The sequence below is a fragment of the Desmodus rotundus genome, chromosome 6 (assembly GCF_022682495.2).
Source record: "Desmodus rotundus isolate HL8 chromosome 6, HLdesRot8A.1, whole genome shotgun sequence".
In the NCBI taxonomy this organism is placed as follows: Eukaryota; Metazoa; Chordata; class Mammalia; order Chiroptera; family Phyllostomidae; genus Desmodus; species Desmodus rotundus.
Window position 1 is genome coordinate 103,351,479 of NC_071392.1, and position 27,584 is coordinate 103,379,062.

The 27,584-nt window shown below is 38.1% G+C and overlaps 1 protein-coding gene across 16 annotated transcripts in view; it reads right to left on the bottom strand.

Moving 5' to 3' along the window:
* Positions 1-27,584, bottom strand: part of NCOA3 (nuclear receptor coactivator 3) — a 95,188-nt gene that overhangs the window by 15,408 nt on the left and 52,196 nt on the right. For all 16 annotated transcript variants that reach the window (XM_053927168.1, XM_053927177.1, XM_053927175.1 and 13 more), the window contains 11 exons: positions 12,905-13,009; positions 11,920-12,092; positions 11,307-11,407; positions 8,973-9,147; positions 7,680-7,868; positions 7,406-7,507; positions 4,286-4,426; positions 3,863-4,010; positions 2,766-3,157; positions 1,737-2,602; positions 727-862 (listed from right to left, as the gene is read on the bottom strand). In XM_053927168.1, the coding sequence (XP_053783143.1) occupies positions 727-862; positions 1,737-2,602; positions 2,766-3,157; positions 3,863-4,010; positions 4,286-4,426; positions 7,406-7,507; positions 7,680-7,868; positions 8,973-9,147; positions 11,307-11,407; positions 11,920-12,092; positions 12,905-12,990 (2,509 nt within the window). In that variant the 5' untranslated portion in view covers positions 12,991-13,009. The remainder of the gene's footprint in view (positions 1-726; positions 863-1,736; positions 2,603-2,765; positions 3,158-3,862; positions 4,011-4,285; positions 4,427-7,405; positions 7,508-7,679; positions 7,869-8,972; positions 9,148-11,306; positions 11,408-11,919; positions 12,093-12,904; positions 13,010-27,584) is intronic.

Here is a 27,584-nt window from a genome sequence, read left to right on the forward strand (position 1 = left end):
TTCAGTATTGGCTAAAGTAATGGGCACTGACTTGTTGCCTGATGTGGTCATTCCTATTCTGCTTCACTTAATACTGAAAATGTTACCAATGTTTCAAAATCCTGAAGGTTCTTCCCATATGTCTACCTATTAAATGGCCTCTGTTTAAAATTTTACAATTAAGTGTAACCAGATATTATTGCCTTCTAATCAAAGAAGTAGCAAACCATTCAGATAATTGTGAATTACTTTTTCAACTGATACATATAATATATCCTTATTAAACTGTCGAACAAGGAAAGACATGGCTATAGAAGAGGCTAGGTAAGAACAGGCAAACACCAGAGAAGAAAAGTCTCATAATGAAATGACAAGATTCTGTGAGTGTCAAAGGACCGGTTTTGAGCTACAGTTTTGGTTGCCTTCTAATCCAATTCTCAGTGCCTAGAGAAACATACGTCCTCATAGCTACTACTCATCTGGACCAACCAAAGATTAACATTTTCCTGTTGAGTGCTATGATCACTAACATCATTAGTTAGAAATGGGAAATCTTTTTAAAGTAGGAAAATGTCCCACAAGTTTTTTATAAACACATGATTATAAATTAGTATAAGAAACTGAGAGGCAGAGTATGTATTTTGAAGTCCTATATACCCGCTGGATCCTTATTCTTAATGTTACAGGACATACAAGTACACAGAAAAGTCTAAAAGACAGCAAGAATAAAACTCAATTCTTTCTTACCCAAAGAATTAGGTCCATGAAGCACTTGTTGCTTGGTTCCCAGATTACTACCATTTGTGGATATGGAATTATTGTAAAAGTCAGAACTAGTCAGATCCCCAAGAATAGCATCTAGATTATCCAAATCTCCAGATCCCTGAAAATAAAATTTTAAAAATGAACCTGTGTGCATTACTAAATAAGTACCTGAAATAATTCCCTACTTAAAGGCTGGCTGATTATGACCCCACCTTGTCTTCTTCCTTGAAAGAACAGTTCCTACTACCTAGATAAATCCCTGGGTTTGGAAGTGCTTTCCAAGGGACATTTCCTGAATTTACATTACATGTTTAACTCTCAAACTGTAGGATATTTTCCAGCTAACATTAATCAGGATCATTAGCAGACAGAGATATCTGCATCCGTACATAACTTCTGAAAACAAATACAATTAATACTAAAAGCAACAAGCTGATGTTCAACATAATATTCATAGGCATGCTTTAAAAGGGGCTTTTGATCAATAAATTTGGAGAATACTAGCTTAAAGAAAGTGAAACAGACATCCCAACAGTGGGACTCCTCCAAGACTTTAATTTTCTCAAGCACATATTAATGTCTCCCAGAAGTGCTCCTCAAGCAAAATTTGGAGAGTGCTTATACAAAATGTGATTGTGTACATATGATGTGATTTTAGATAAAAATCAAAATGCTGTTGCTTAATACAAAAGTCCCCCCTCAACAAGTTTCTTTCTACCATACCCTTAATGACCCCAGCTGCTCATTCCAACAATAAACACATCCGTAAGAAATTTCAAATTGGCTACTAACGAGTTATAGTCACATTTTAAAGCATATACGTGTGATATTTCAAAATTGCATCATAATATGCTTTACTGATGCTCAAAAAAATCACGAAGAAATGACAGCTGAAAACTAACTTCCATTACATAAATCTAAAACAGAAGATAATTTACATAAAAAACAATGATGAGACACGACTAAGCTGGAATGCAGAGAGAACAGATTACCTCCTCGTTTGCTTCCGTCTTCATTTTAGCGTCTTTCTCTTGACTCGAGCTGGGGACAGCGGAGCTGCTGCACTGGCTCACCTTGCCGTCCGCTCCCTCCACCTTGGGTTGCAGTTCTTTAGCGTGTGTGTCACTGGGGTCATCCCTGTCCAGCAGGTATCTAAGTAGGGCGTTATTTTCTTTCTTCTTAGGACTTAGTTGCTCCTGCTTGATGTTACCTTCCACACAAAATGTCGTGCTACTAGTGTCTTTCCCAGTGGCTTCTGCGGTAATCTTGGCTACTTCGGCTGGCGAGTTCCCATTTTGCAGCAACTTGTGCAAAATCCGGTGCTTCTCTTGTAGCAGTGACCCGTGCATACTGGATGTGGAGGACACCCCAGATGTTGAAGATGAGACCCCAGAGGGGCTGGTGACACTAATGGAAGAGTCTTTACAACTTGGATCCAGGGGGGAGCTGGTCAGAGAGGAATGACCCCGGTCATCAGAAGAACAGGTAAGTAGCTGCAGTAATTTTTTGTGGCCTTTGCTCTCCAGAGGGCCCCGCTGACTCTCTGATCCTTCGACAGTGCTCTCCTTACTGTCTTTGTCACTGAGGTGATCCCGGGCATTTGACTGACACACAGAACTCTCCACTGGGTTCTGGTCACAATACAAGCCTATGGGACTCTTTGAATCCTGACTGTTCACTTTATTTGGTTGAGTTATATTCATATTGGGAGAGTTGTCCAATTTGGGACCTGGTGAAGACAGAGTAGATAAAAGAGATGTCCCCACGCCTTCACTGATAGCTTGAAGGGCACTGAGGGAGCTGCTGGAAAAGCTGTGGCTCCCTGTATTGCCAGAAGATCCCATGGGAGAGTGCACACCTGAATGTGGAGAAAAGTGAGGAAAAGAATTAGACTAGCCAATGCTGTAACAAAACACCACTTAACTCTGCAGAGTTTCTATTATAAAATGAATTAACTTCACAAGAATTGCAGTGGCATGGAAAGAAAGGAACACCAAAGAAGAAAACGCCAACAGAAATACCTGCAACAGGGGAAAACTGATGTGAGGCCATCTTCGGACTCCCGCGATTACGAGGAGAAACCATGATACTCTGTTGGCTGGAGCCAAGACCAGGGCTCCCGTGGGGGGGACTGCTCATGTTGAGACCATAGCTGTTGTTCTGGTAGGAAGGTGGTGACTGCATGGCCGGCCCAGGGTTCACTGAAGCTATGTTACCGGAAGCCCCATATCTAGCTCCGCTCATTTGCCCTGTGGTGCTGGGGTCAGCCAAGCCATAGGTCCTGCTATTCAGCATCTGTAAGCCTTGGTTTGGTGACATGCTCACACTACCTACTGAACTGTTACATCCAGCTGCTGGAGGTCTAATGCCTTGTCCAACAGGATTTGGGTTTGGTCTGTACCCATTCTGTTCCCTGCAAACAAAGAAAAAAATTACAGGCATGCATTCAAGCCCTGAATCAGATTTTTTAAAAAGGATGAAGTGCCCAGGAACTTAACTTCTTAGGCGTCATTCTGATACCGAGTAACAATTCCAATCTAGATACTGATCAGTTATTAACCTAATAACATACTTTTTAATAGGCCACAAAATCTAAATGAGTGATGCCACCATTTACTGTGAATGGCCGAAAGCTCTGTTAGCTGGAGTCCCGCCGGCAGGGCTTTACTAGCGTTGCTGTTTACCAAGGAGGTTAACCTGGAGGGGCCTGCCAACTACTCAAGGTAATTAATGAGTGAATTTTGTGTTGTTACCATTAGCAACAGCAATAGTAACTATTCTTAGTCTACCTTCAAATTTTAAATTTAATCTTTAAGGCAATGTGATATTAGAAATGAAAAGTAACAGAGGTAGTCAGATTTTACATGCTTTTATCCAGTAGCCTTCCCATTTACAAGATTTCCCAGGAAGTAATTATTTAATGAAGAAATACTCATTTTCACATAAAAATAAAACCTTAAAGAAAACATATTGTAATCCAGGCATCTAAACTCACTTTGGCAAATCCAACATCCTTTTTGCTTTTAGTCTCATTAAATTTCCCTTTTTACACAAGTAACAAAGCACCCTGAGAACACTGCTGCATTCACAATGAGAACACACAGGCACTTCTCATTACCTCTGAAGAAAGTGAGTGGAGACGAAGCCATGACGATCGTTTGTTACCGGATTTCGGAAGAGTTTGCTTTTTGTTTGTGCCGTCACTATAGTCCCATCAGCCAAAGAGAATCGATACACTGGAGTTTCTGCATGGCCGTGAATGTAAGCTGTTGGGGAAAATATCCCATTACTAATAGCTACAATTGCAAACAGACACATATAGGAGGGAAAAGAAATATATTTCAAATGCAACATTTTCAAAATCCAGTGAAAGATTGGACCTGCACCAAAATTATGAACAGGCTAAATTAAAGTGCTCATAATTCATGTTCCTTGCCCCCCCACACCAAACACCGACTACAGCCATGTATATAATCACTGCTTTACAGCACATCAAGCACAGCCACAAACAGCATCAAGAATGAACCTTAAAATTCTCTACCTTCTTGATAGTGACGTTTTTGGGACCATGACTGCCCATCATTAAGACTAAAAAATCTCTGGATGCACCTTCGGATTATATCTTCAAAGCCGGGCCTCATAGAGGATCTCAGTGAATTTGTATCTATGTTGACAAGTTTTCCTATTAAATAGAAAATAAAAATTTAAATCCAACCTACAAGGATTTACATGCTGCACACTGCATGGCTTAGCACTAAAAAATAAAATACACTAAATCTTTGTTCCGCCTTCTCTGATCCAAATTTCTGCTGTATCCAGAGCTTTCTTCTTGAAGGGCAGAGTCCTACAGGAAACTCTTAAATTAAATGTTTTGCTATATAGACTGTAAGAGTGTATAACACAATTCCTTTTACTTTCTTAATGCACAGAAAATATGGCTGGATAACCTGAGGTTCATTTTCATTTAAAGAAAAAAAAAAAAACAAAACCAAAAACAGTAAAATTGTTCATACCTGAAGACACTGCCTGTGAAACTTGAAGCAAGAAAAAATAACCTGCCTAACCGGCTGGCAGGAACACTTCTGCCCATCTCAGAGGTGACTGCATTTGTTGGACACTTAAAATCTAAACTAGGAGGGTTAACCATTCGTGGCCACAAATCTGAAAGTTTCTGACAACTTTTGCTTAACATCAAATACACTGAAGAAACAAAATACATACAACTCAAAAATGCTGTAAAATTAAAGTAGGTTTCATGAAGACAGTCCTTAAAAATTGGCTAGGCCTTCTCAAGTTCTGAGCAGTACCAGGTAGATTGCAAGGAAAAAAAACTCCTTACCCACAGTGGCCAAAAAAAAAAAGCCAAGAATAAAAGTGGCTCATCCATTTCCAACAAATAATTGGTATGACACGAAAGCACCAGCTCTGTTCAATACCAGAAATACTGGGCAGACACTAATCACAAGGACTCACGGAACCAAAATTGCCTCCAGTGATCTCAAGAGTCGTCCTACTGAAGTGAGCCTTGCTGATCTACAGAACATTTAAGTTGCATTTAGAAAATTCAAAATAATTAGTGATGATGTCCAGGGCAGAAAGCGTGTGATCAACATCCACGACACAGATGTCTGTGACAAAATATGAACCATGGTAAAAAACATGTCAGACCATGACTAAAGCTCATGTTGATGTCAAGTCTATCAATGACTGTTTTCTCTGTTCTGCAGAGACAGCACTAAAAAAATGCAATACTCAGATCCAAACACTTTCTTATGCTCAGCACAAAAGGTCCACCAAACCCAGAAGAGGATGGAAACTAAGACACAAGAGTACAGAAGTCGTCAACAACTCGGTTCCTGGCAGCACGGGAGAGATGTAGAAAAGGTGTGCCAATCTATTTACCCCTCCACGGTATTTTTGCGAGAAAAGTAAAAATGAAGAAAGTAAGTTTGGATTGGAAAAACTCATGGAGATTCACACCCAAAGATAGTTCTGGAAAAGCTAAAACGGCACTAATGTTGGATAAGCTGAAGAATATGAGCCACTTGTCCAAGAATCTGTTTAAAATTCAGATCTTTAATGGCGACAAATAAAAATCTTATTAATGGAGGAAACATGACTAGGTGGAAGAGAGAAATGCAGTCCAGAAAGAGTAAACACTTGTATGCTCTGCCAAGAATTAGAACGATCTCTCCTCAACCACCGCCCCTGAACTTAGCCCTGAAAGCCATGTGACAAACGCAAAATAGATGCTCAGAAAAAAATTATTAAACACATGAGGGACAGAGGATAAAATCTCTCCAGAAGCCAAAAACAGCACTGTGTTGAAAGCAAACCTCCTATAGGAAGAACAGACAGCAATTGGAAGGTACCGACTGTACCTATAGGAAGATGGCTCTCAGATGTTAACCAAACTGAAGTCCTTGATTCTTTCCTGCTTGGTAACTTCTGACTTTTATAATCAATGTATTGCTTCTGTACTAAGGGAAGATACTGATGAGAATTTGTAAAGGTTCTCCTCACTACACTGGTTAGGTAAAGAGGTTTTTTTTAGTATTTTCAGTAAAAGATAAAGTATTGTTATCTAGGGAGAAAACTTAGACTGACAAATCATAACAGATGCAGCAAACAAACATTCTAAAAGAATAGTACATAAAAATTGTTGTCCTAAGGTCTGATTATCTCAGGGTAAGACAAAATTTTCAAATAGAAAGAATATTCATCAGTGCAAACAGATTAAGATTTTAGAATACAAATAACTTTTTTGCTTTTTTATATGAAAATTTATTTATTAATTTATTAATAAATTCCATAGAATTTATTAATTCTGTGAAAATTAATCTCAAGCAACCTCCAGATAAGTAACTGAGCCTGGCATGAAATGATGATTGTGAAAACAGGTATTTTTTACAGTATACATATCATTATTATGTGTAAATATATACATATATAAAAACATATAAAACTATAGTTTTGTTATGTTTATTTAAACCTACTACATTTTATCAAATTATCGAGGGTCTACAAGGAGAACACTAAACAAACAGTTCAGGCTCTGAGATCAGGCAGAGCCATCTGCAAATTCTCTCATAAGCCATGACCTTGGACAAGTAACACAACCGCTCCGTCGCCAGTCCCGTCTCCTCATCTGTGAGGTGCATCCTATGTGATAAACCCTTGGCATCACCACTTAGGTTTAAGGGACTGTACGACTGGCCCTGAAGGTGACTACAGAAAAACACTGGCATTGCGTTCAATTTCATCACTGCGCCTTATCAACTACACCAGCTTCGAGTCTTTACTCCTGTGGTGAAAAAACGGGCAGTCCAAGGTTGATGTCAAGAATTACTCCCAGTAATTCTCATTAAAATTACCCATATCTTTGAAAATTTCTTTCTTTATGAAAAATGGGCTTGAAGTTAGAGAAAAAAACATTAATCTCTGATTTGAAATGCTATTGGGAAAGAAAACCAGGTGCTCTCTCTCACATGCCAAGGGTTTTACTGAGTCTCTCCGAGGGTTGTATAAGAAATACAGGAAATAATCTATGCAAAGCATTCGTCACAGGGGATGGAGCCTGACAGTGCAATCTAAAGAAGCTAAAGTCAACTTTTCTACAGATCTTCTAAATGAGTGAAACGTAAACACACGAAGCTTTTACCTGAAAGGTCATGCCTAGTGATGAAGCTCTCAGGGTTGGATGGGAACGCTCTTTCTCCCGTGGTAATGCGGCGGGCCACGCAGATCATGCAGGACTGCAAGTCTACGACAAAACTTAACTGAGTGAGAAACCTCCGGAGCTGTCAGATACGTCTGCTCAACGCGTAAGGACACGCAACTCAGTAAGCAAGGTAACAACGGAATTCACCCAGCTGGAGTTTGCCTGCTATGTGCCCGATCGATGATAAGCATCACATACGTGTGATCACTCTTACCTTCCCCCTCCTCCATCATAGCTCGTGGCTGAGACAGGGCAAAGCACTGCATGGTTTCGTATCTCTGGCGCATTTCAGGACTAGTGTTCATGTCTTCCAGAATATCATGTGGTGTTTTCATCAACATACGGCAATTGAATGTATGGCTTTTTTGTCTCTGGGTCTCATTTGTCCAGGCAACTCCATTAACTTTGGAAAATAAATTGAAAGGGGTTTTTTAAAAGCTGGCAATTCAGTCCACGACCATCATCAAAAACTCAAGCTACATTTTCTCATTAGTTTTCCATAGTAATGTCTACACTAACAGTGCAAGGTGGCAATACAGCAGAGTTCCCCTTCATCCACAGTTTCAGTTGCCTGCGGGTGACCATGGTCCAAAACTATTAAATGAAAAACCCAGAAATAAACAATTCCTAAGCCTTCCACCGTGTGCCTTCCCACCACACCCTGCCTGGAACATGAACCACCCCTCTGTCCTGCATCCCCATGCTGTATACGCTACCCACCTGTCGGTCACTGCCAGCTCTCTCGGTTATCAGATCCAGCGGCTCAGACGCAGTCCTTGTGTTCAAGTAACCCTACTTTACTTAGTAGTGGCCCCAAAATACGAGAGCAGTGACGCTGACGATTTGGATATGCCAGAGAAAAGATATAAAATGCTTCCGTGCCTTGGCCAGTATGACTCAGTTGGCTGAAGCATCAGCCCAAAGACCAAAAAGGTCATGGATTCGATTCCCGGGCAGGGAACATACCCAGGTTGCAGGTTTGATCCCCAGCCAGGGTATGTTCAAGGCAACCAGTCAATGTTTCTGTTTTATATCTCAATCTCTGTCTCTCCCTCTCCCTCTCCCCTATCCTCTCTCTAAAAGCAATTTTTTAAAAAGTCCTTGGGTGAGGAAAAATAAATAAATAAAATAGAATGTTTCCTTTAAGTGAAAAAGTTATGTGTGCATGTATAGAAAGAAAGCATAGTATATATAAGGTTTGGTACTATCCAGTTTCAGGCATCCACTGGGGGCCCTGGAACATATGCCCTGAGAATAAGGGGAGACTACTGTACATAAAACATTGAAATAATCTCAACTGAAACAGAACTCTCACTGTATAATTTTGGCCATCTGAAATGTATACCGTATTCTAAATTCGCCAAGGTTAATATCTGAAAATTTTGCCATTAAGCATTTGCCTTTCTATGTAAATTTAATCACTTGGCTTCCTAAAAGGTACATTCAATTTTCTAAGACATGAAACATTTTTTTCAACTTATTAAGAAAATGCACATTAAAGGCCTACCTGTAGATTTTGGTAAGTTTTTAAGGAAATCCTTTCTGTCTTCTTCATGCAAGATATTGTAGACACTTGTGTTAACCAGGTCTTCTTGCTTATATTGCAGGTACTGTGTGACATTTTCTGACACAAATACAATGTTTCCATCGCGATTCACCACAAACAGGAAACCATCCAATGCCTAAAGTAGGGTATGTTAATACTGGATATTATGGACTGTGCTCTATCCCTACCAAAACTCACATGTTGAACCCCCAACCCTCAATGCAGACAAGGCTTACAGGAGGTAATTAAGGTTAAATGAAGTCATAAAGGTAGGACTCTAAACTAGTATGGCTGGTGTCCTTACAAGGAGGAAGGGGAAAGAGAGAGAAAGAGAAAGAGACACACACAGACAGACAGACAGACAGACAGACAGACACACACACACACACACACACACACACACACACACACACCATGGATATACACCCACAAAGAGAAGCCTGTATGAAGACAGTGAGAAGGCAGCCATCTACACAAGCCAAGGAGAGAGGTATGGGCGGGGGGGGGGGGGGGGGGGGGGGGGACAGGTGGAGGAAAAAAAAAAGGCCTGCTCACACCTTGATCTTGGACTTCCAACCTCCAAAATGATAAGAAATAAATTTCTGCTGTTTCAACCCACCCAATCTGTGGCATTTTATTATGGCAGCCTTAGAAGACTAAGACACCAGCCTTGGTACTAAGTAGAATTTTAAAAAACTACTGTTGATGTAACATTCACTGCAAACAACTACCAGGCACCATTTCTACTAACCTTAGCACCATTACTACAGGACTCTACAAAAAATAAAAAGACAACCCTGGTTGAGTGGCTTAGTTGGTTGGAGCATCATCCCATATACCAAAAGGCTGTGGGTCTGATTCCTGGTCAGGGAGCATACCTAGGTTGTGGGTTCAATCCCCAGTTGGGGCATGTATGGGAGGCAACCAATCTCTCTCACATTGATGTTTCTCTCTCACATCAGTGTTTCTCTGTTTCTTTCTTTCTCTTTCTCTCCCCCCACCCTTCCCACCCCACACCCTTTCCTCTCCCTCTAAAATAAATAAACATAACCTAGGGTAAGGATTTCAAAAAATAAAGAAGGCCAATTTCAAAAAATAAAGACGAGTTATGTCAAAATAAAATCAATGTCTAACCTGATTTTTGAAGAACTATGTCTTCAAAGCTTTTAGAAATAAAAAGCAATCATCCCTAGCACCTCCCATGTGTCCATTTGATACCAAGTGGAGCTACAGGAACTACACTATTCCTTAATGAGAATTTACAAAGAGAAATGAACTGATCAACTAAAAAGGAGCTGGAACAAATCAGGTTGAAACACAAAAGTTGAAAAGTGAACTTTATGAAGGGCTTCGGACCCTGACTTCAAGTAAGAGAAACATTATGTAAGTACTGTAAGTTAATCATATCTACTTAAGACAACTACTTAGAAAACAATGCACATTATGTCTTAAAAATTCCTGCCAGAGGGAGGGTGGTTGGTGAAGAAGGGGAAGGAATGGAGAAGTACAGATCGGCAGTTACAAAACAGGGTAGTTACAGGGGGTGTAAAGTACAGCACAGGAAATGTCGCCAACAACACTGTAATAACTACGTATGGGGCCAGGTGGGTAAAACTAGGGGGAACGTTTTGTAAAGTCTTTTGTCTAACCACTAGGCTGTACACGTGAAATGAATACAAAATAGTACTGAATGTAAATTGTAACTGAAGTTTCTTTTAAAAATCTGAAATTCCTCAAGAATACAGAACTGTAATATGCTACACGATCAATCCCACAAAAATGCAGTCTGAGGTAAAATGTGCCCAAATATTACCTCTGACATTATGTGCTACCTCTCCTCTCCTCTCTTTGCTTTCTCAGTCTGCAACTACGTTATATAAGGGGCACTCCCTCCAAACCCCCCCCCGCCCGCAAACCTCCTGAGTTACCGTATTTTTCAGACTCTAAGATGCACTTCCCCCCCCAAATTTGGGAGGAAAATGGAGGGTGCGTCTTATAGTCCAAATGTAGCGTGCCTCACTTGGGGGGGGGGGAGCAGTGGAGCAGGGGTTTTTTTTGTTTTGTTTTTTTTCCTTTCCCCTATTTTCCTCCTCTAAAACCTAGGCGCGTCTTATAGTCTGAAAAATACGGTACATATTTTGTGAAAATAAAGAGTATTTTATCATCATATTCAACATACTGAGTTCTGACTCGTAAGTAGGAATTATGTCTTTCTGTTCTCACTACCTAACCAAAATTTCAACAATCATTTAAAAATCAACACAGCTTACAGGACAGCTAAAGCCATATACTTGCCTGAAGTAAAAGTGGCCCTAAGGAGTCTTTATCAATAACCCCTTGTCCTGTAGAAGATACATCAGCTTTCTGAACATCATCATCATTGGAAATAGCTTTTCCTAAAAAGACAGAAAGCAGTACTACAAATACCACATATACCAGTGACAGATTAAATCCACCTTCAGACAGTCCCCAGAACAGACACAGAGAAACGCACTCACGCATGCCTAGGCACACACACAATTATGTCCTTATCAGGAAATAGTAATATTTCCTGATAAGACAATGCTATCAATTTTAAATGTTAAAATTAAACTTCAGAGTTGCCCAGGAGGGCAGAAGATAAAAATACCCTAAATATTCTTTCACTACTAAATGTACTACTGTCCCATGGCTTCCTGAAAAAGAACTAACATTTGATATGGTGAGCAACACTGGCCTTCTTCCAATCCTCCTCGGTAACAGTTTCCTAAAGAGTAAAGCTGGTCAACTCATTTGTCCGGGTCCCACAGAAGCTAGCCTCAATTAGTAGTAGCCCCCACCTAAGCAACAAGGTGGCAAAAAGACAAATGTAAATACAGTTAACAAGTTCCTTCTAAAAGACTTGAGTCTTTTTCTTACTTTGTATTACCTTGTTCTTTTATTTGTCGAATCTGTCTTACTGTTTCCTTTAAAATTGCACACTTATCTGGTTTGACATTGAAATTGTCAATATCACTAAGATTAGCAGATATCAGTTCAGCCAATTCTTCAATATATTTACTCTCCTGCTCCCGTCTCCACTTTTCACCACTGCAGGTAAGACTGTGAAGAGGAGGGGGTGGGGGGAAAAAAACATGAATATATCTATCACAAGAGAGTGGCGGGCAGAATCAGTCCCTACACAACACCATTATCTTCATATGTAAATAAACTGAATTCAGCCAATAAAAACTATGAAAACATTGCCTCGGAGAGGTAGTACAGTACAGCAAAAATTCATGCAAACCTAAATTCACTCGGTACCCTTGGGAAAAGTTAATCTCAGTTGCATCATCTGGAAATTGGGGATAAGTATTAATAATGCAGTTTTATTACAAACCGTAGATTGTATTTTGCAACTATCACATTAAAATTCAAATTATATTCACCTTGGAAAATACTAAAATGGCTATAGAGTATCACTGCATAAAATTCAGTATTTTATTTCTATATTTTAAACTTCTAACTTCATTCAGGATAAGAATGATTAAGCCTCACAAATGCCAAAATATCAACTTATAACATGTTCTTAAAAGATATTAAAAATCCTTATTTATAATAATCTTGGTTATCTACTCCTAATTCCTACCTCTTCTGTTGAGAAATGCTTCTTACAGTATCGCACTGTTAGTATAATATTCTCCCTTCTATCTAAATCTAAGTCAGCAATAAAGCTTCAAGTACATCATAAAGATGTCCATATCATCACTGAATCCCTCTACTTATACAAAGCAAAACAACAGTATTTAAAGACAAAAAGATAAAAATTTCCCAGAGAATGTAAATAACAGAAGGTTGGAATGTTATCTTTAAACCAAAAAAATAAGGGTAAGGGGAGGACATCTTGGCGAAACAGCAGAAAATAAACTGCCTACCCTTGGCCTGGGGCATCGCATGGCAATTTGCGTTTCCGTGAATCAGGGACCAGTGGGTCCAAGGGGTTTTCTCCTAATCCACTCATTGTGAATGCACATCAGCAACTAAAAAGAATAAGATAAAAACACTGTAAGATATCTGTGGCTCTATAAAGGTATTACATGCTTGAATGACTCATATAATTCAGAACTACTTTCCCTAACTGGTTAGATAATTCTCAATATTCTTTGTAATAAATGAGCATTCTGAAGACACCCTCAGAGTTCATATTCCAGTTTGATTATACAGAATATCCAACCCCAAGACAGAAATATTTCTCAAGTGCTACTAAAAATGTAGACACTGAACAGCTCACAAAGAATTAGTCATTTTCTTCCTATTTACTTAAAGAGACAAAGAGACCACCAACTCTTTGATTGATAAAACCCTAATTTTATTTATACCCAAGTAAGCACAAATAAGAACTCATCATTTGGTAAGAAGTGTTCAAATGATAAAAGTCTAATTTATTTCAGATTATTTTCAAGGCAGAACATTTTTTTCTTTAGATTTCATTAATATTTATCATCCAATATGTTTTTCTCATGTTATTTGAAAATAAACCAAGATTGGTAAATATCATGTAAACTCCACTGCATTCTACTTAGGTGCACAACAATAAAACTCCAGGTGAAAGGAGGCATTTTGACAAGATCCATAAAGCAACAATTATTTTAATATTAACTGATGGAAATATAATATGCCTTGATTAAAGTTTCACTAATTAATAAAGAAATTAAATGTAAGGTATTTCTTGTTGGAAAAAGAAACAGATTTTAACACTGAGGAGCTCATAATTTTAAGACATCAACTAAACCTACTAAACCTTCACTTAGTAAGAGCTTTATTTGTCCTAAACTCTTGTTCAGGAAAGCAATCATTAAAGAATTCCAAGTCAACCAAGAAGTTCAAACATTCCAAACTATGTTTTCTTAACATGTTATAATGCATCTTGCGTTCCATCTACATTCTGAGACATACATTAAGGGACATCAATTTCCACTAGGTGGCGCAATACTACCAAGAAGGGAAATGAAATAAAAATGTAAAATTTCATACACAATGCTGATCAAACTTAAAATATAGAGCTTTGAAAAAAACCAAAATCACACAATCAGTAATCATGAGTTCTAGATTACACTACTGTCTTAACAGATGCTATAGGTATGAAATAAATACCAACAAAATTTATTTTATTTATAATTTTGATAGTAAAATATAAAGGCTGAAATACTGAGATGTTTTCAACACTTGGTGCTTTTCTTCCATCACAACATAAATTAAAATAAAGGAGAGAAAAAGAACTTAAAATAACTGATTAATAGTACCTTAATGTTATGATTTTAAAGCACACTCAGAATGCAATCCAATCGCAGGACAGTCTCAAGCTCCTGACACAGAAAATGACTACAGTAGACTTTTCATTGAATCAGAACCCAAAGGCCCAAAATGTATTCAATATGAACTCAACTGAGTAGATCTTTGAGCCATTTTTATTATTATTTTCCTTGTGTGAAATATTTCTACTGAAGAGATCTATGCTATACCACTTAAATATATGAATATGAAAATGCACATTAACTTTACAGTCACCCCTCAGTATCCATGGAGATGGATTCCAGGACCCCCCTCAGACACCCAAATCCATGGATGTTCAAGTCCCTTACATAAAATGGCACAGACCAGGGCAAACAGTCAGTCTGCATCCACAGATTCCCAACTACGGATCAAAACTACTGCTGGATACAAAACTCACAGATATGGGGGGACAACCATAAGGTTAAGCAAGATATTCTATGCAATTACTTCAAGCACAGAATAGCTGAAATTTAGAATAACTTTCAACGCTATCAAAATCTAATTTTACCTACGTCTGTATAATTTGGAAAACATCAGAGGTACATGCAGGATAAATCCGATTTTACACAAGCAAGAATCTCATAGCAACTGAACAGAATTTCTCATATAAATACTATAGGCCTTTCCTGTATGAAACAACCAAGCTATGGTACATGTTTAAGCTTAGACATGAACAAAATAAAACAAACTGTTAGAAAATGAACATTCCTAAGCTTTAATTCGGGCTAAAAAGCAGCAAAGAATTACACTGGTCAGCTCAAAAGCCATAAAAATGTTATATATGGCTTAGCAACAGTAACTAGCTTTCCTTTTGGTTATTTGAGGTTAAGACAGGAGGGAAAATTTTGATTGTGTACAACAAACCAGTCAGATAGACAAGGATACAGGAAGTACTTACTCCCTGTCCAAAAGGAAAAGATAATAATCAACAATGCTAGTGTCACTAGGCAAGCGAAAAGTCATTTGGTGGGGGCCTAAGAAAAGCCATGCCATGCCAAAATGGGGAAGAGATAGGTTACCCAGTAAATCTCAACGGACAGAGACGAACTAAAGTATTTTACTTTTTCTAAATTAGTAAGGGTGTAACTTTTGTGGCTACAGTGCTGGGCATATCGCATATTCTTTTGTAATTTCTCATAGCGACTCTCCAAGGTACGTTTTATCATTCCCATTGTACAGATACAGAAATAGCTACATAACTTTTCACTACATCACACACAGATATGAGATGACAGAGCTAAGACTACAATATCTTCAAACTTCATAACCAATAAAATATATACATATCAAATATTTCTTGGGCACTTTATCTCACCATTTAACCATTCATACTGTTGAATCACCCCATCTCCAACCAGTGAACCAGAAAATTTCTGGGCTGATCAGTCGGAGCACTGAAAAGTTACTACATCCAGGGTTAAGGGCATGCAGTATTGGGGACAGAGGTAAGGAACTGCTCACGTTCAGCAGGTGCTAAATGCTGCTACTCCCTTCAAGCCCCTAAAAACTAAATTTAGTTTTCAAGTCACCAAATAAAATGCCCTCTGACATGGTCTAATTAACTATGACCCTGACTTCCACTTGAGATGACGAACAGCCAATGGCTTACACAGCCAGAAAAAAAAACTTGAGACCAGAAAAGCACAAACTGTACCCTAAAATAGTCTGTCAAGTATTTTGATTCTTGGATTTTGTGAGAGTAAATGCTCGGGCGAGAACTCTGACTATCCCCCCAGTAATTTAGTTCATTGGTCAGGCCTGTTTCCCTGACTTACATGAGATATGATTAATATGTGAATCAGGGAGTGCTTCTGGGTATCTCCTGAGAATCACAGTAACTTAACAAAATTTTTCAAACAACTATAGATTTGATTTATTAAAAACTGCTTGAAGTACTATATAAAAGCAGATACTGCTCAAGCCAATTAGAACAAAAAATTGCCCTTGAACAACATTTTGAGACATCTGTACGTGAAGGCACTGTCCAAACTCAAGCTGATACTCTTACTCAAGCCGCTGTAGTACACAGTCCCCAGTAGTCAGTCTAAACATTTACTCCTACAAGACTGTATTTTCTAAAATAGCAAAGGTTTTATTTCAGTCTGCTGTGCAATTGCAAGAGAACCAGCACCGCGGCGGAAAGAACTGAACAAAATACAGTCTGTGTATTTTCGGGGTGCGGGGGGGGGGCAAGGGAAGAGACCAGTCCACAAACACAGGGCCACTATGAAAGCTCTGTCCTCCAGTGTGTGTGTCCTACCTGTGTCGTAGCTCCACCTTGGGAAAAAGAACAAGAGTTGAAAAGAGACTAGGAAGGGAAGAGGGAAATTTTCAAACAAAAACTAACTGGCAACATCCTTTTGTTTGGTTATTGATAACCTGTTATGTTTCGTAGGATAAAGTATAAACTACCTAATGCAATCCATTTTTCAATTTAATTCCATTCAGCTCAAACATTTACATGCCCAAAGCCATTTTAGGTCCAGAAAACAAAAGAATGACATCACACACTGCGTAAACGCACAGACTAGCAGAAGAGGAAAACGTATAAACGATTATAAAATAATATGGTGAGTGTTCGCATGAACGCAATGTAATAAAGTGCATGGGAACACATCTGACAGGAAACCTACCAACCTACAGTTTTCTTAAAAAAGAGAAAAAGTACATAAAGGTGTCTACAATAAACTATCTCGGTAAAGACATATGCCAGAAAATGCTATAATCTCAGGTCTTGGTCATTTCTCTTCCTGTATCTATATTATATATATGTAAACTATATCTATTACAGTTTATAATGCCAGCAATTTTGGAAAGGGGCTACCAGAGAGCAACAAAATAAAATATCCTCTTTTTAATACATAGGTTGAGCTGAAAAACATCTGAATGTACATTAACAGCCACTTTACCCACAAGGTTTCATTCCCTACACTCCTTTTGCCTTTTCATTCTCAACCAACAGGCTGACCCAAAGGCCCTTCACATTCATGCTCCAGTTTAAATCCAATGAAGAAAAACTCAAACACAAACTCCCCAGAGGCTCTACCGCCAGAACTGGGCATCCCAATTAGCCAAGACAGGTGTTGGTTGCAACTAGAAGCTTGCTGCCAAGAGACTTTTCAGCCCCTGCGTAAGCAACAGAGTTGAAGTTCACAAATACACGTTGTGCAGAGGCAGTAAAGCAAGCCAATTCCATCCAAATCGTATTACCCTCTCCTGACAGCATACTAACTAGCTGGGTAATTCTTTAGTTGCTTTAAAGGTTACACTGACTCCTACAATTTTATGCACTCTCTCTCTCTTATACACGAGAACAGACCTAAACTTAAGCCTCATATGAACCCGATTTCAGCTTCATTCTAAACAACAAACTATCAGTCATACTTCCTCCTCATCACCACCACTATCAGCAGCCAGTCAAATTACCTATGCTGAGAGAAACTTTTGACAAAGGATGATCACTGAAATATTTCCTATTGTTTTTATCTTAAATCCTTGGTTTCTCTTTAAATCTCCCCTTCATCCCTCTTCTATGTAGAATACCCCTAACTCATCCTTCAAGACCAAGCTGAACCGTCGCCTTTGGCGAAAGCATCCCCAATTCTCCCAATTAGAAGTTTCCTTCTTTATGCTGGTCACTTTTTGACTTCAATTACAGCATTTCCCAACATCGCACTCCACTCCTCTTCACTTTTCTGTCTCTACTTCTCTCACATAAACTCTAATCCATTATAAAAATGTGTATGAGACTTTTATTACAAACTCCTTCCTTTCTTTTTCACTCCCCCACCCTCGCTCCTTTTTCCATCTCCCATTCTCCTCCTTCCCATCCTATTAGCTGTACTTTAGACCAACTCTAAAATCTTCCTACAATACAGAGATTTGGCAGCGGGTTGGGGGAAAAATACTTTGCAGAATGTTTTTGCTTCTTTCTGACACGTCATTTTCACTTGGGTACTCCCAAAAAATGGAGTGCCTTCGAGCTGACTATCAGAACAAAACTCGAGGGTTCGAACCCTTCGGCAGACGGACTATGATACAGTAAAAAGATGATGGGGATTTATTGGAATCAAGCTTGAGAGCTGAATCTCACCTTCACTGAAAGGTAAACTTTTGTCACCTGGAAAAAGCTTACCACCTGTAAAAACTGGGTATACTCACACCTCACAAATTCGTATGTTTGTTGTGAGGATGAAAAGCAGTACAAAACAATCACAGGGAATAACGGTGACCCCTCGGAAGTACACCATACCAAGAATGATGATGAATGCTCAGCAACACTAATTTGGCTCTCATTTGACAAACAAACAGCTACAAATATCCCATATGGCAACAAATCAAAAAGGTTCACACAAATAAATCAGCCAGGACTATGCAAACTAACCTCAACATATAATTTTTGAATTATAATCAACTGATTATAATTCAAAGAAAGTTTCCCACTAAAAAAGTGTGGTGAGCTATAGCTACTAGCTAACATAATGCCATGAAAATAAAAAAATATTGTCATAAATATATGTGTTCTTGAGATAAAGAATCTTAAGGTATAAAGAATAAGGAGGCACATTTTAGAAGACTCTGAAGAGGTCATCCGAGCACCTTCAAAGGTACTAGGTACACTGCTCGTTCTCCTTTATGATCTCCTTTTACATCTAGAGTTGTGGTTTAATTTTTTTTTGATAGACATAAATATCTCTACACCAAAAGTACTGTTTATACCTAAGGTTGTCCCTTGACACATAACGAAAATCGAAGTAACAAAGAAAGAGAGGAAGACGAGAAAAGCAAACTTTTTAGCCCCCTTGAGGTAAGTGGTAAAAGCACTACATTAAGCAGTGAGGAGTTAGGGGCGTGAGTGTACAGAGAAGAAATGAAATCTGATGTAAATGTAATTAATAAGCAATAAAGATGTAAAGGAGACATGATCACAACATGTGACCCATTCTCTCCTAATCCTTCTATCTGCCTCAGAGGAGAAAGACATTAGAAAAACTGTTAAAACTTAAGAGCTGTCAACATCAGCCACCTGTAACCAAATGGCAGAGAGCAGCAGAACTGCTATAGAAAGTGGCACTAAGCAAGCAATGAATGAAATGATATAGGGAATGGTAAGCATGGGTCAACTTCAAAACAGCTATTCCTATACTGGAGGGCTTGCAGGGTTAAACACTTAGCATAACAAGACACTATCCCTACAGTATTGAAATTAGTCCGTCCACCAGTATCAAAAACATAAAGAAGCTACATACAATGGATTTACTTGTGACACGAACATTACAAAAATTAACAATGTGAAAATGTTAGACTGATTAAAGCCCTCTGAATTAATTTTTCAGAGAAAAGATACTGAGAGTGGAAGGTATCAAAGGAAAAACACATCTTAGCAAGATGTCCTTCTCTAAAAGCGAAGGGGTTGGGGCAGATGGTCTCTAACGCTGGCGAGGCAGACATGGCGAGTCTGACTCATAAGACTTCCGGAATGGGTCACCGTCTTTACTTCAGGTTAGTCTGTAGCTCTTTTCTTGCTGTTTCCATTGTTATTTTTTTTACTTTTCCTGACCTCACAGCTTGTTACTCTTCACCAACTCTAATTCCACTCCTAGCCTAAATAACTTTACATTCAAATGAATCCTTCTTGAAAATGATGTTTCCATCTCCCTAGAAGTTACATGCCTGGCAATAGAATTTCTCTCTTCAAATAAATCTCCAAGTCACTACTGGTTTCAGGATCAAAATGATACAAATGATGACTGAGAACACACATATATATCAAAGTCTAAAAAAAATAAAGGGCACTTCTTAACCTCATTTACCCCTTGGAGGGTGGGGTACCACCAGCAGAAATGTTAAAGCATCAAAGTCTAAAATGAACAATAATCTCAACAACTGACGCCCCATTCCCCTTCAAAATGTAGCCACTCTACCAAGTGGAATTAAAAATCTATGCCTCTAGGTCACAATTGTTCCAGGGAGGAAATTTTCAAAGAGCAAGAATATAAAATACTGAGAAATAGGACAAAAAGAGCATCACCCAAATAATTTACAATAAAATAGCTTGGTTTTTTCTTATTGTTGTTGCTTTTCAAAGGTCAATTTCATGATTCATGACTTTAAAGAGCTTCTTTCTGTACTTCATAAAACCTACCTGCGTGTGTCTAGGAAATGAAACCGGGGGCACGTCATTATTGCTAGAGAACATCCCAAGCAAAAATTTAATTATGAACTCTTATGAAATCACTCATACAACTAAACTGGTTAAAATCAAAACCCGCTTGAGCAAGTATCGTAAGAGTGGTCACTTAATCAGTAGGAATGTAATGATGACTGTACCATATGATGACTGTAGTTAACACTTCTGTACGATACACAGGAATGCTGTGAAGAGAGTAAATCCTGAGAGTTCTCATCACAGAGAGAAAAGACTGTTCTTTTTATCATATTTATATGAGACGGTTGTTAGCTGAATCTGTGGTGGTAACCATTTTACAACACATGTAAATGGAACCACCATGATGTATGCCATACACTCATGCAGTGACATGTCAATCATTTCTAAAAACTGGGAAAAAGGTTTTTGTTTGTTTTTTCGGTTTAAAGACGGTCACCATTCCACGTACTGAGGGTTGTCCACATAAACAAAGGAGTCAAATTCCCTATGCCCTGTGCTGGAGATGAGCTGCTGATCAAAACAAGCAACGGCTTCTGCCTTCAATGAGCTGATGACCCAGAGTCAAATCAACAATCTAGTGCAGCGATTTTCAACCTTTTTCATCTCATGGCACACATCGACCAGTTACTAAAATTCGGCAGTACACCAAAAATGTATTTTGATAATCTGACAAAAAAATAGGTGTAATTTTTATTAATTTACAATAAAAAGGAAAAACAACTGTAATTACCTACCCTTTTTACTCCAAAGAGACTTTTTTAAAACATGAGGGGCCACCCTGGCAGGCGTGGCTCAGCTGGTTGGAGTGCTGTCCCAGGGACCGAAAGGTCACGTGGGTTCAATTCCTGGTCAGGGCACGTGCGGGAGGAACCAATTGATTTTTCTCTCTCACACTGATATCTCTCTTTCTCTCTCTCTCTCCTTCTTCCTCTTTCCCTCCTTCCCCCCACTTTCACTCCTGCCCTCTCCCTCTCTCTAAAAGCCATGAAAAATGTCCTCAGATGAAGATAAAAAAATCAGGTGCCTATACTTGTATATAGGATTTCTGGTACCAAGAATTAACCAATCAGATGCAACTTTATTATGTGATGTGACCAGTAAAATATAATTCCATTATATGACCTATATATTTATGGTTCAAGACAGGGCATTCACACCAGAAAGCTGTTGTTGTGCTAGCTGTTGTCTTTTTTTTTCTTTTTTAAATTTGACAACCTAAGGAAAAAGAGGTCAGTGCCCCTGACTAAATACTCAGGTACTCCATGTTTTAAAAACTCTTGCAGCACACTGGTTGAAAAACGCTGATCTTGTACGTATAGAATCACAAAATGTACTATGTGCTATATAAAAGGTCTCCTCTGAAAAGTAATGCATGGTCTGTAACTCAAAGGCAGGAACAAATGAGTACCAACACAGCGCACAATGTCACATAGGCATTCAAAGTCCTAACCATCCACAGTTAATCTGGTTCTTACTACTAAAGGAGAGAGATTCAGGATAAGGACAACTATGTGTCCGTGAACTTGGCCACACTTTGCTGGTTTTTCTCAGGTCCCTCTCATGTTCAAGCAGGACAGAACAGAGACAGCTGTGTAGCAGGAACTGGATGCGCTACAGGCAACTAATACAGACAGCAAGGGGAAAGGGTTACATCAAATGCTTCTAGAGTTCCAAACAAATTTACTAGTTCAGCGCTTCTCAACCGTTTTGATATCGGGACTCCTCTACTTCTTAAAAATTGAGAACCCCAAAAAGCTTTTGTTACTTAGGTTGTATCTGTCAACATTTACCATATTATAAATTCAAACTTAGAAAATATTTGAAATACTAATTCATTTTATAATAACCCCATTATATGTTAACATGAGCAATTTTATGAAAAATAACTTTTCTGAAATAAAACAATTCAGAAACAGAGGTGGCATTGCTTTACATTTTTACAAATCTTATGTCTGAATAAGGGACAGCTTAATTCTCATCTAGTTCTCCATTCCATCTGTTTCAATGTTATTTTGGTTAAAACATAAGAAAGAAACCCAGCCTCAAAGAGACCTGTACTTGTAAAAGGAAAGACAATTTCAACAGCCTTTTACAAATAACCAGAGCTAAGGTGCCAGCAGTTTCATGCACCACTGCTTCTGCACCATCAGTGCAAACATCAACAGGATGAGAATGCCAAACAACATACACCGCAAAAAAGTTTTAACTGTGGGGACCCCACAAAAGGTTCTCAGGGACTCTCAAGGGTCCATGAACCACACTTTGCGAGAACCACTGGACTAGAAGAAGGCTGGAATTGAGGTTTTGAAATTGCTATGGTTTCTCCAAGATCCTCTACATTCACTTAATAAATATTTCAGTATCTACTATCTGCGGACCTATACAGCTGCTCATCAATCAACTCACAGTGGGGTTCTATCCCGATAAACCCATCGGAAACTGAAATAACTCCATTACAAATAGAATATATCTTAATTCAAAAATACATTTAATACACTTAACCTATCAAACATCATAGCCCAGCCTACCTTAACCAGGCTCAGAACACATTAACTAGCCTCCCGTTGCTCACCATCATCTAACAAAATGAATACACTGTGGAGCATCGGCTGTTTATCCTCGTGGTGGAGTGGCGGACTGGGAGCTGAGGCTCGCTGCCACTGTCCAGTATGACAAGAGAGTATCATACCACGTATCACTAGCCCAGGAAAAGATTAAAATGTAAAATTCAAAGTACATTTCTGATGAATGTACATCGTTTTTGCATCATCAAAAAATTTAAGTTGTAAAGAAAAAATTTAAGTTGTACAAAGTCGGGACCATCTGTATAAAAATAGCCACGCTGTAAGATGGAAAGAACGAAGGCCTTCCTGATAACACAACACAGCGGACTACTGCTTTCAACCAGACACACTCTCCCCCTGCTCCAAACACAATGACAGCTTTTTTTTAATTTTATTAATTTAGAAAGACACAGCTATGCTCGAGTATAACAAGTATGTCTTTGGACCAAAGCACTGAGCGAACACACAGCAAGGAACGTATGACTCCATGAACCCACAGAGCTCTGGACCGGAAACTAGCGAAAGCAGTCAGGAAATCCAATCACGTACACGATGACAGGACCAAAAGCAAGACTCACAGGTAGACACCGAACAAAAAAGCCCTGAAAGGAAGGTGGAAAAAAAAGCAATTATTAACAGCTAGTTATCGATTGTATCAAACTGCCACCTGTAGTTGAAAAGGGTAATACATACAAAACCTGAGGCACATACACGTATATCTCTGATATTGCCAATTAATACTTCAGAATGAAATCCTGAACCTAGACTGAAGATTATGGTAGAAATGGGTGAAGTCAACAAAAATGGAGCTATGAATGCCAGGGGCAGGGAGAGGGGTATACATGGAGGGCACCAAAAGAAAGACAGGAAAAACACATTTCCTACTCAAGTGGCAAATTGTAAACTAAAATTCCCAAGTGTATTTGAAAACAGAACCGAGAAAAATGGCCAATAAATTCATCAATATCTAAAGATAAACTCACTACCCAATAAAATGAAACTGAAGTTTAAAATGTTTATGATTTTTAATGATAAAGAACTGACAAAAATATGAAAACAAAATGGTTGTGGAAACCTTCAGATATTATAAAGTATTTAAAAAAAGATAGTATTACCTACTATCTGAGCATCAAATATCCAAACTCTGAATAGATTTGGTTAACATGGGATACTTAAACCTCTATCTGGAACCAAAACTCAAGGCAGGATTCATTCCTAGACTCTATACAACACACACAGCGAATTAGACAAGAAAACTGATGAAGCCAACCAGAATGCAGCACAGTGAAGTAAAGAGTGGGAAAGAAAGATTTCAGAGTGTATATAAACCCCAGTATAATATTAACAAATTTAAATCTCTAAACTTCAATTTCTTATTCTCTAAAATGGATATGCTATCACCTCTACAAAGTTGCTTAAGGAATTAAAAACCAGGCCCTGGCCAGGTAGCTCACTTGGTTAGTGTCATCCCCATACGCCAAGTTGCAAGTTTGACCTCTCCACTCAGGGAACACACAGGAAGCAGTGAATGCATAAATAAGTGGAACAACAAATTGATCTCCTGATATCTTTCTCTCTCACTAAAATCAATTAAAAATAAAAAAGAATTAAAAACCATATACCAAAAACAAAAAAAGCAAACAATAGGCTTAAAAATGGCTTCCTCAAGAATCAAGGTTATTTAAAAAAAACTGCCTCTGTAATTACAAAGTAACTACATCTACCATCCAGATAAATTCTGGAAACACTGTAGTATTAGTGTTTTCTAACTCCTACATCAGCTGAATACCTTAAGCAAATTACCTAAACTTTGGTACCTAGGAGAGGGCTAGAAAGATATCTTTTGGGAAGTACTAAATTCTGCTAAGATCTACAAATAAAGTTTTGGTAGTGGTCTTAAAGTGTTCTTATGTAAACACTTCAAATATGTTCTTCAAACCTCTGTGATACTGTATACCTCTCAGTCAAAATAATGTACTGAAACAGCACTTCTTATTACAAAGGGCACTCGGGTCACAAGTCATTAAGGACAATTTACACTTTGAAAACCTGTGTTAAAATTCATAATTAATTGCTCTGCAATTTCTTAAAATATAAAGACAATGGCAATTGAACTAGCCTGAATTTAAAATTCCTTTCACTCTTCCATCATTCTTAATAAAATGGCTTCCTTTTCAACTGCCAATAAAAAAAAGAAAGAAAGGTATAGAACTTGGGCTTCTTACATTTCAAACTGAATTGGGAGAGAGATATTTTAACAGCCACAGTTTATATAGTACCCTCATACCACTAAACAGGCTTATCAAAAGTCCAAGTAAAAATTCTTACACTCAAAATTTAACTTACTTCGCAGGCCCATATACTACTGAATCATGTCTAAAAATGAAAAGACAGGAGAATTACAGCTGTGGACGGCCGGTTTCCCTTGTGCGGTCAAAGGTGTCTCCCGTTACCTTGCAGCAAGTGCATGTCATCTGCATATCAACAAATATACAGAAGGGATGCCGTATCTGAAACCCGTACCAACTATAAAAAGGTGTTATTTTAATTAACAAGTGTGCCAATACATGAAGAACTCTGCGATTTTATTCTATAATAACTTTTAAAATTATTATCACAATCTAATTTTGAAGAAAAATTTTAAAAAGCGAAGAACCAATACTAAAAAGTTATGCGATGACAATTCTCTTCATGTCACCCTCCAGTAAAATACCTTGCTAAGTCTTTCAAACAGAAAAGCAAAACACTAGTAATTGATTTAGAAAAGAGTAATTTCTGTAACTCAGTTTTCTACATTAGGGTCAAACTTTATAGCAGAGGAATGAAAGAGTGCCAAATCACACATTGTGTAATCAATCGGGGTGCTACCAGGAATACATTAGGTACATTCTTACTTGTTATAATTTAAAAGCTATAAGATAAAACTCTACAGAAGTGAATACCCTAAAGTGATCTCTATGTATTCACAAAGTATACTTACTTAGATGCTTGCGTACTAACATAGTATAAGTTTAATATATGAAGCTCATTAAAGATTGAGAGTTTCACTGATACATGATGAAAAATATATTTAAATCTTAGAAACATATGTTGACCACATGTGCACATGCAAAGCTTTCAAAGTTACTTTAAAATGTGAAAATGAGTAAAGCTCCTGTTATCCTTGATAAATGTCAGCTGTCATGCACTCATGCCCAATACATACTATTTTTCACAAAGCAGAGTCCCAGAAAAGGCAATTTTGAATCCACCAGTAGCAGCATGTAATGGTTATACATAACAAATCCTATTCAAGGTTAGAAGTTTAGAGGTTTTCAATATCAGCTTCATAATAATGCAGGCTTTACATGTCAAATATTACACAGATTCAAAAACATATTCTTAGTAAAACAGCCTTTGGAAACAAACACAGAATCCTAAGAAAGTAATTAAGAGTCTGGCACACAAGAGATAGAGCCATTTATAATAAACTGGACTATTTATACAGCAGTTCACTTTTACATCATTGAGCTGATACTTAGGCCAATTATATTTCTTAATTAAGTTACAAAATTAAGTACTACAAGAGCTATATTACTGCCAATCTGACCACTTTTATGTCTGTATTTTCCAAGTCCAATAAAACTGCCCTTTTAATGAATCCTGACTATGAGCAATTACTAGAACTTTATCTCAATCCACTTTCTCACCAGGAGCAGAAAAAGGGTGAGCGCAGCAATTCAGACATTTGCTGTTCCTGTCAAAGACGGACCTTAGAACTTGAACAGTTTTCTCTACGTATCTTGAAAGCTCCATCATCAAAGCTTAAGTTTAACCTTCAGTCAGTCTTTGACTTTAATAAAACACAACTATCGATAGGAATTTTCTGTTAAAAGCATCTTTTTTATGTGACCTCTGCTAAAAAAAGAGACAAAACTTTTTAAAGGGCTGTTTGATCAACATTATATTCAAAATGTTTTAGCTTTTAAAATTACTAATGCCATTAATATTCTCCTATATACCATCACAGCACCAGGTACCTCGAATTTTAAATATGTCACTAGTCATCAGTCTTCTTTCCATAGGAGATTTTTCTAAGTTTAAAACCTAAGAAGAAAATAAAAAGGGACGAGAAGGACTACGTGTGATCTGATTACCTCAAGTAAAATAACCTGATCTTTCCACTTGTAACCACAGCACTTCATTAACCCTAAATAGCAGATCCATGAAAATTACGGCTTTCTTGGTAATTTTTTTTAATTACTATTATAAGTTTGAGAACAAAAATTGATTTCTAAACATTCTCCTGTACAATGCCCATATCTCACCAACATTTAATGGATAATAGAAAAGTGCAGATAGATCTAGGTGTGATTTTTAATTTATTTTTTAAGAATAAATTATTTTCAATATAAACTTGAACACATGAAAAATATACTACGCACTGTGGTTGGTGTGGCTCAGTGGATTGAGCTCCAGACTGAGAACCAAAGGGTCAATGGTTCAATTCCCAGTCAGGGCACAGGCCTGGGTTGTGAGACAGGTCCCCAGCACAGAGTGTGCAAGCAG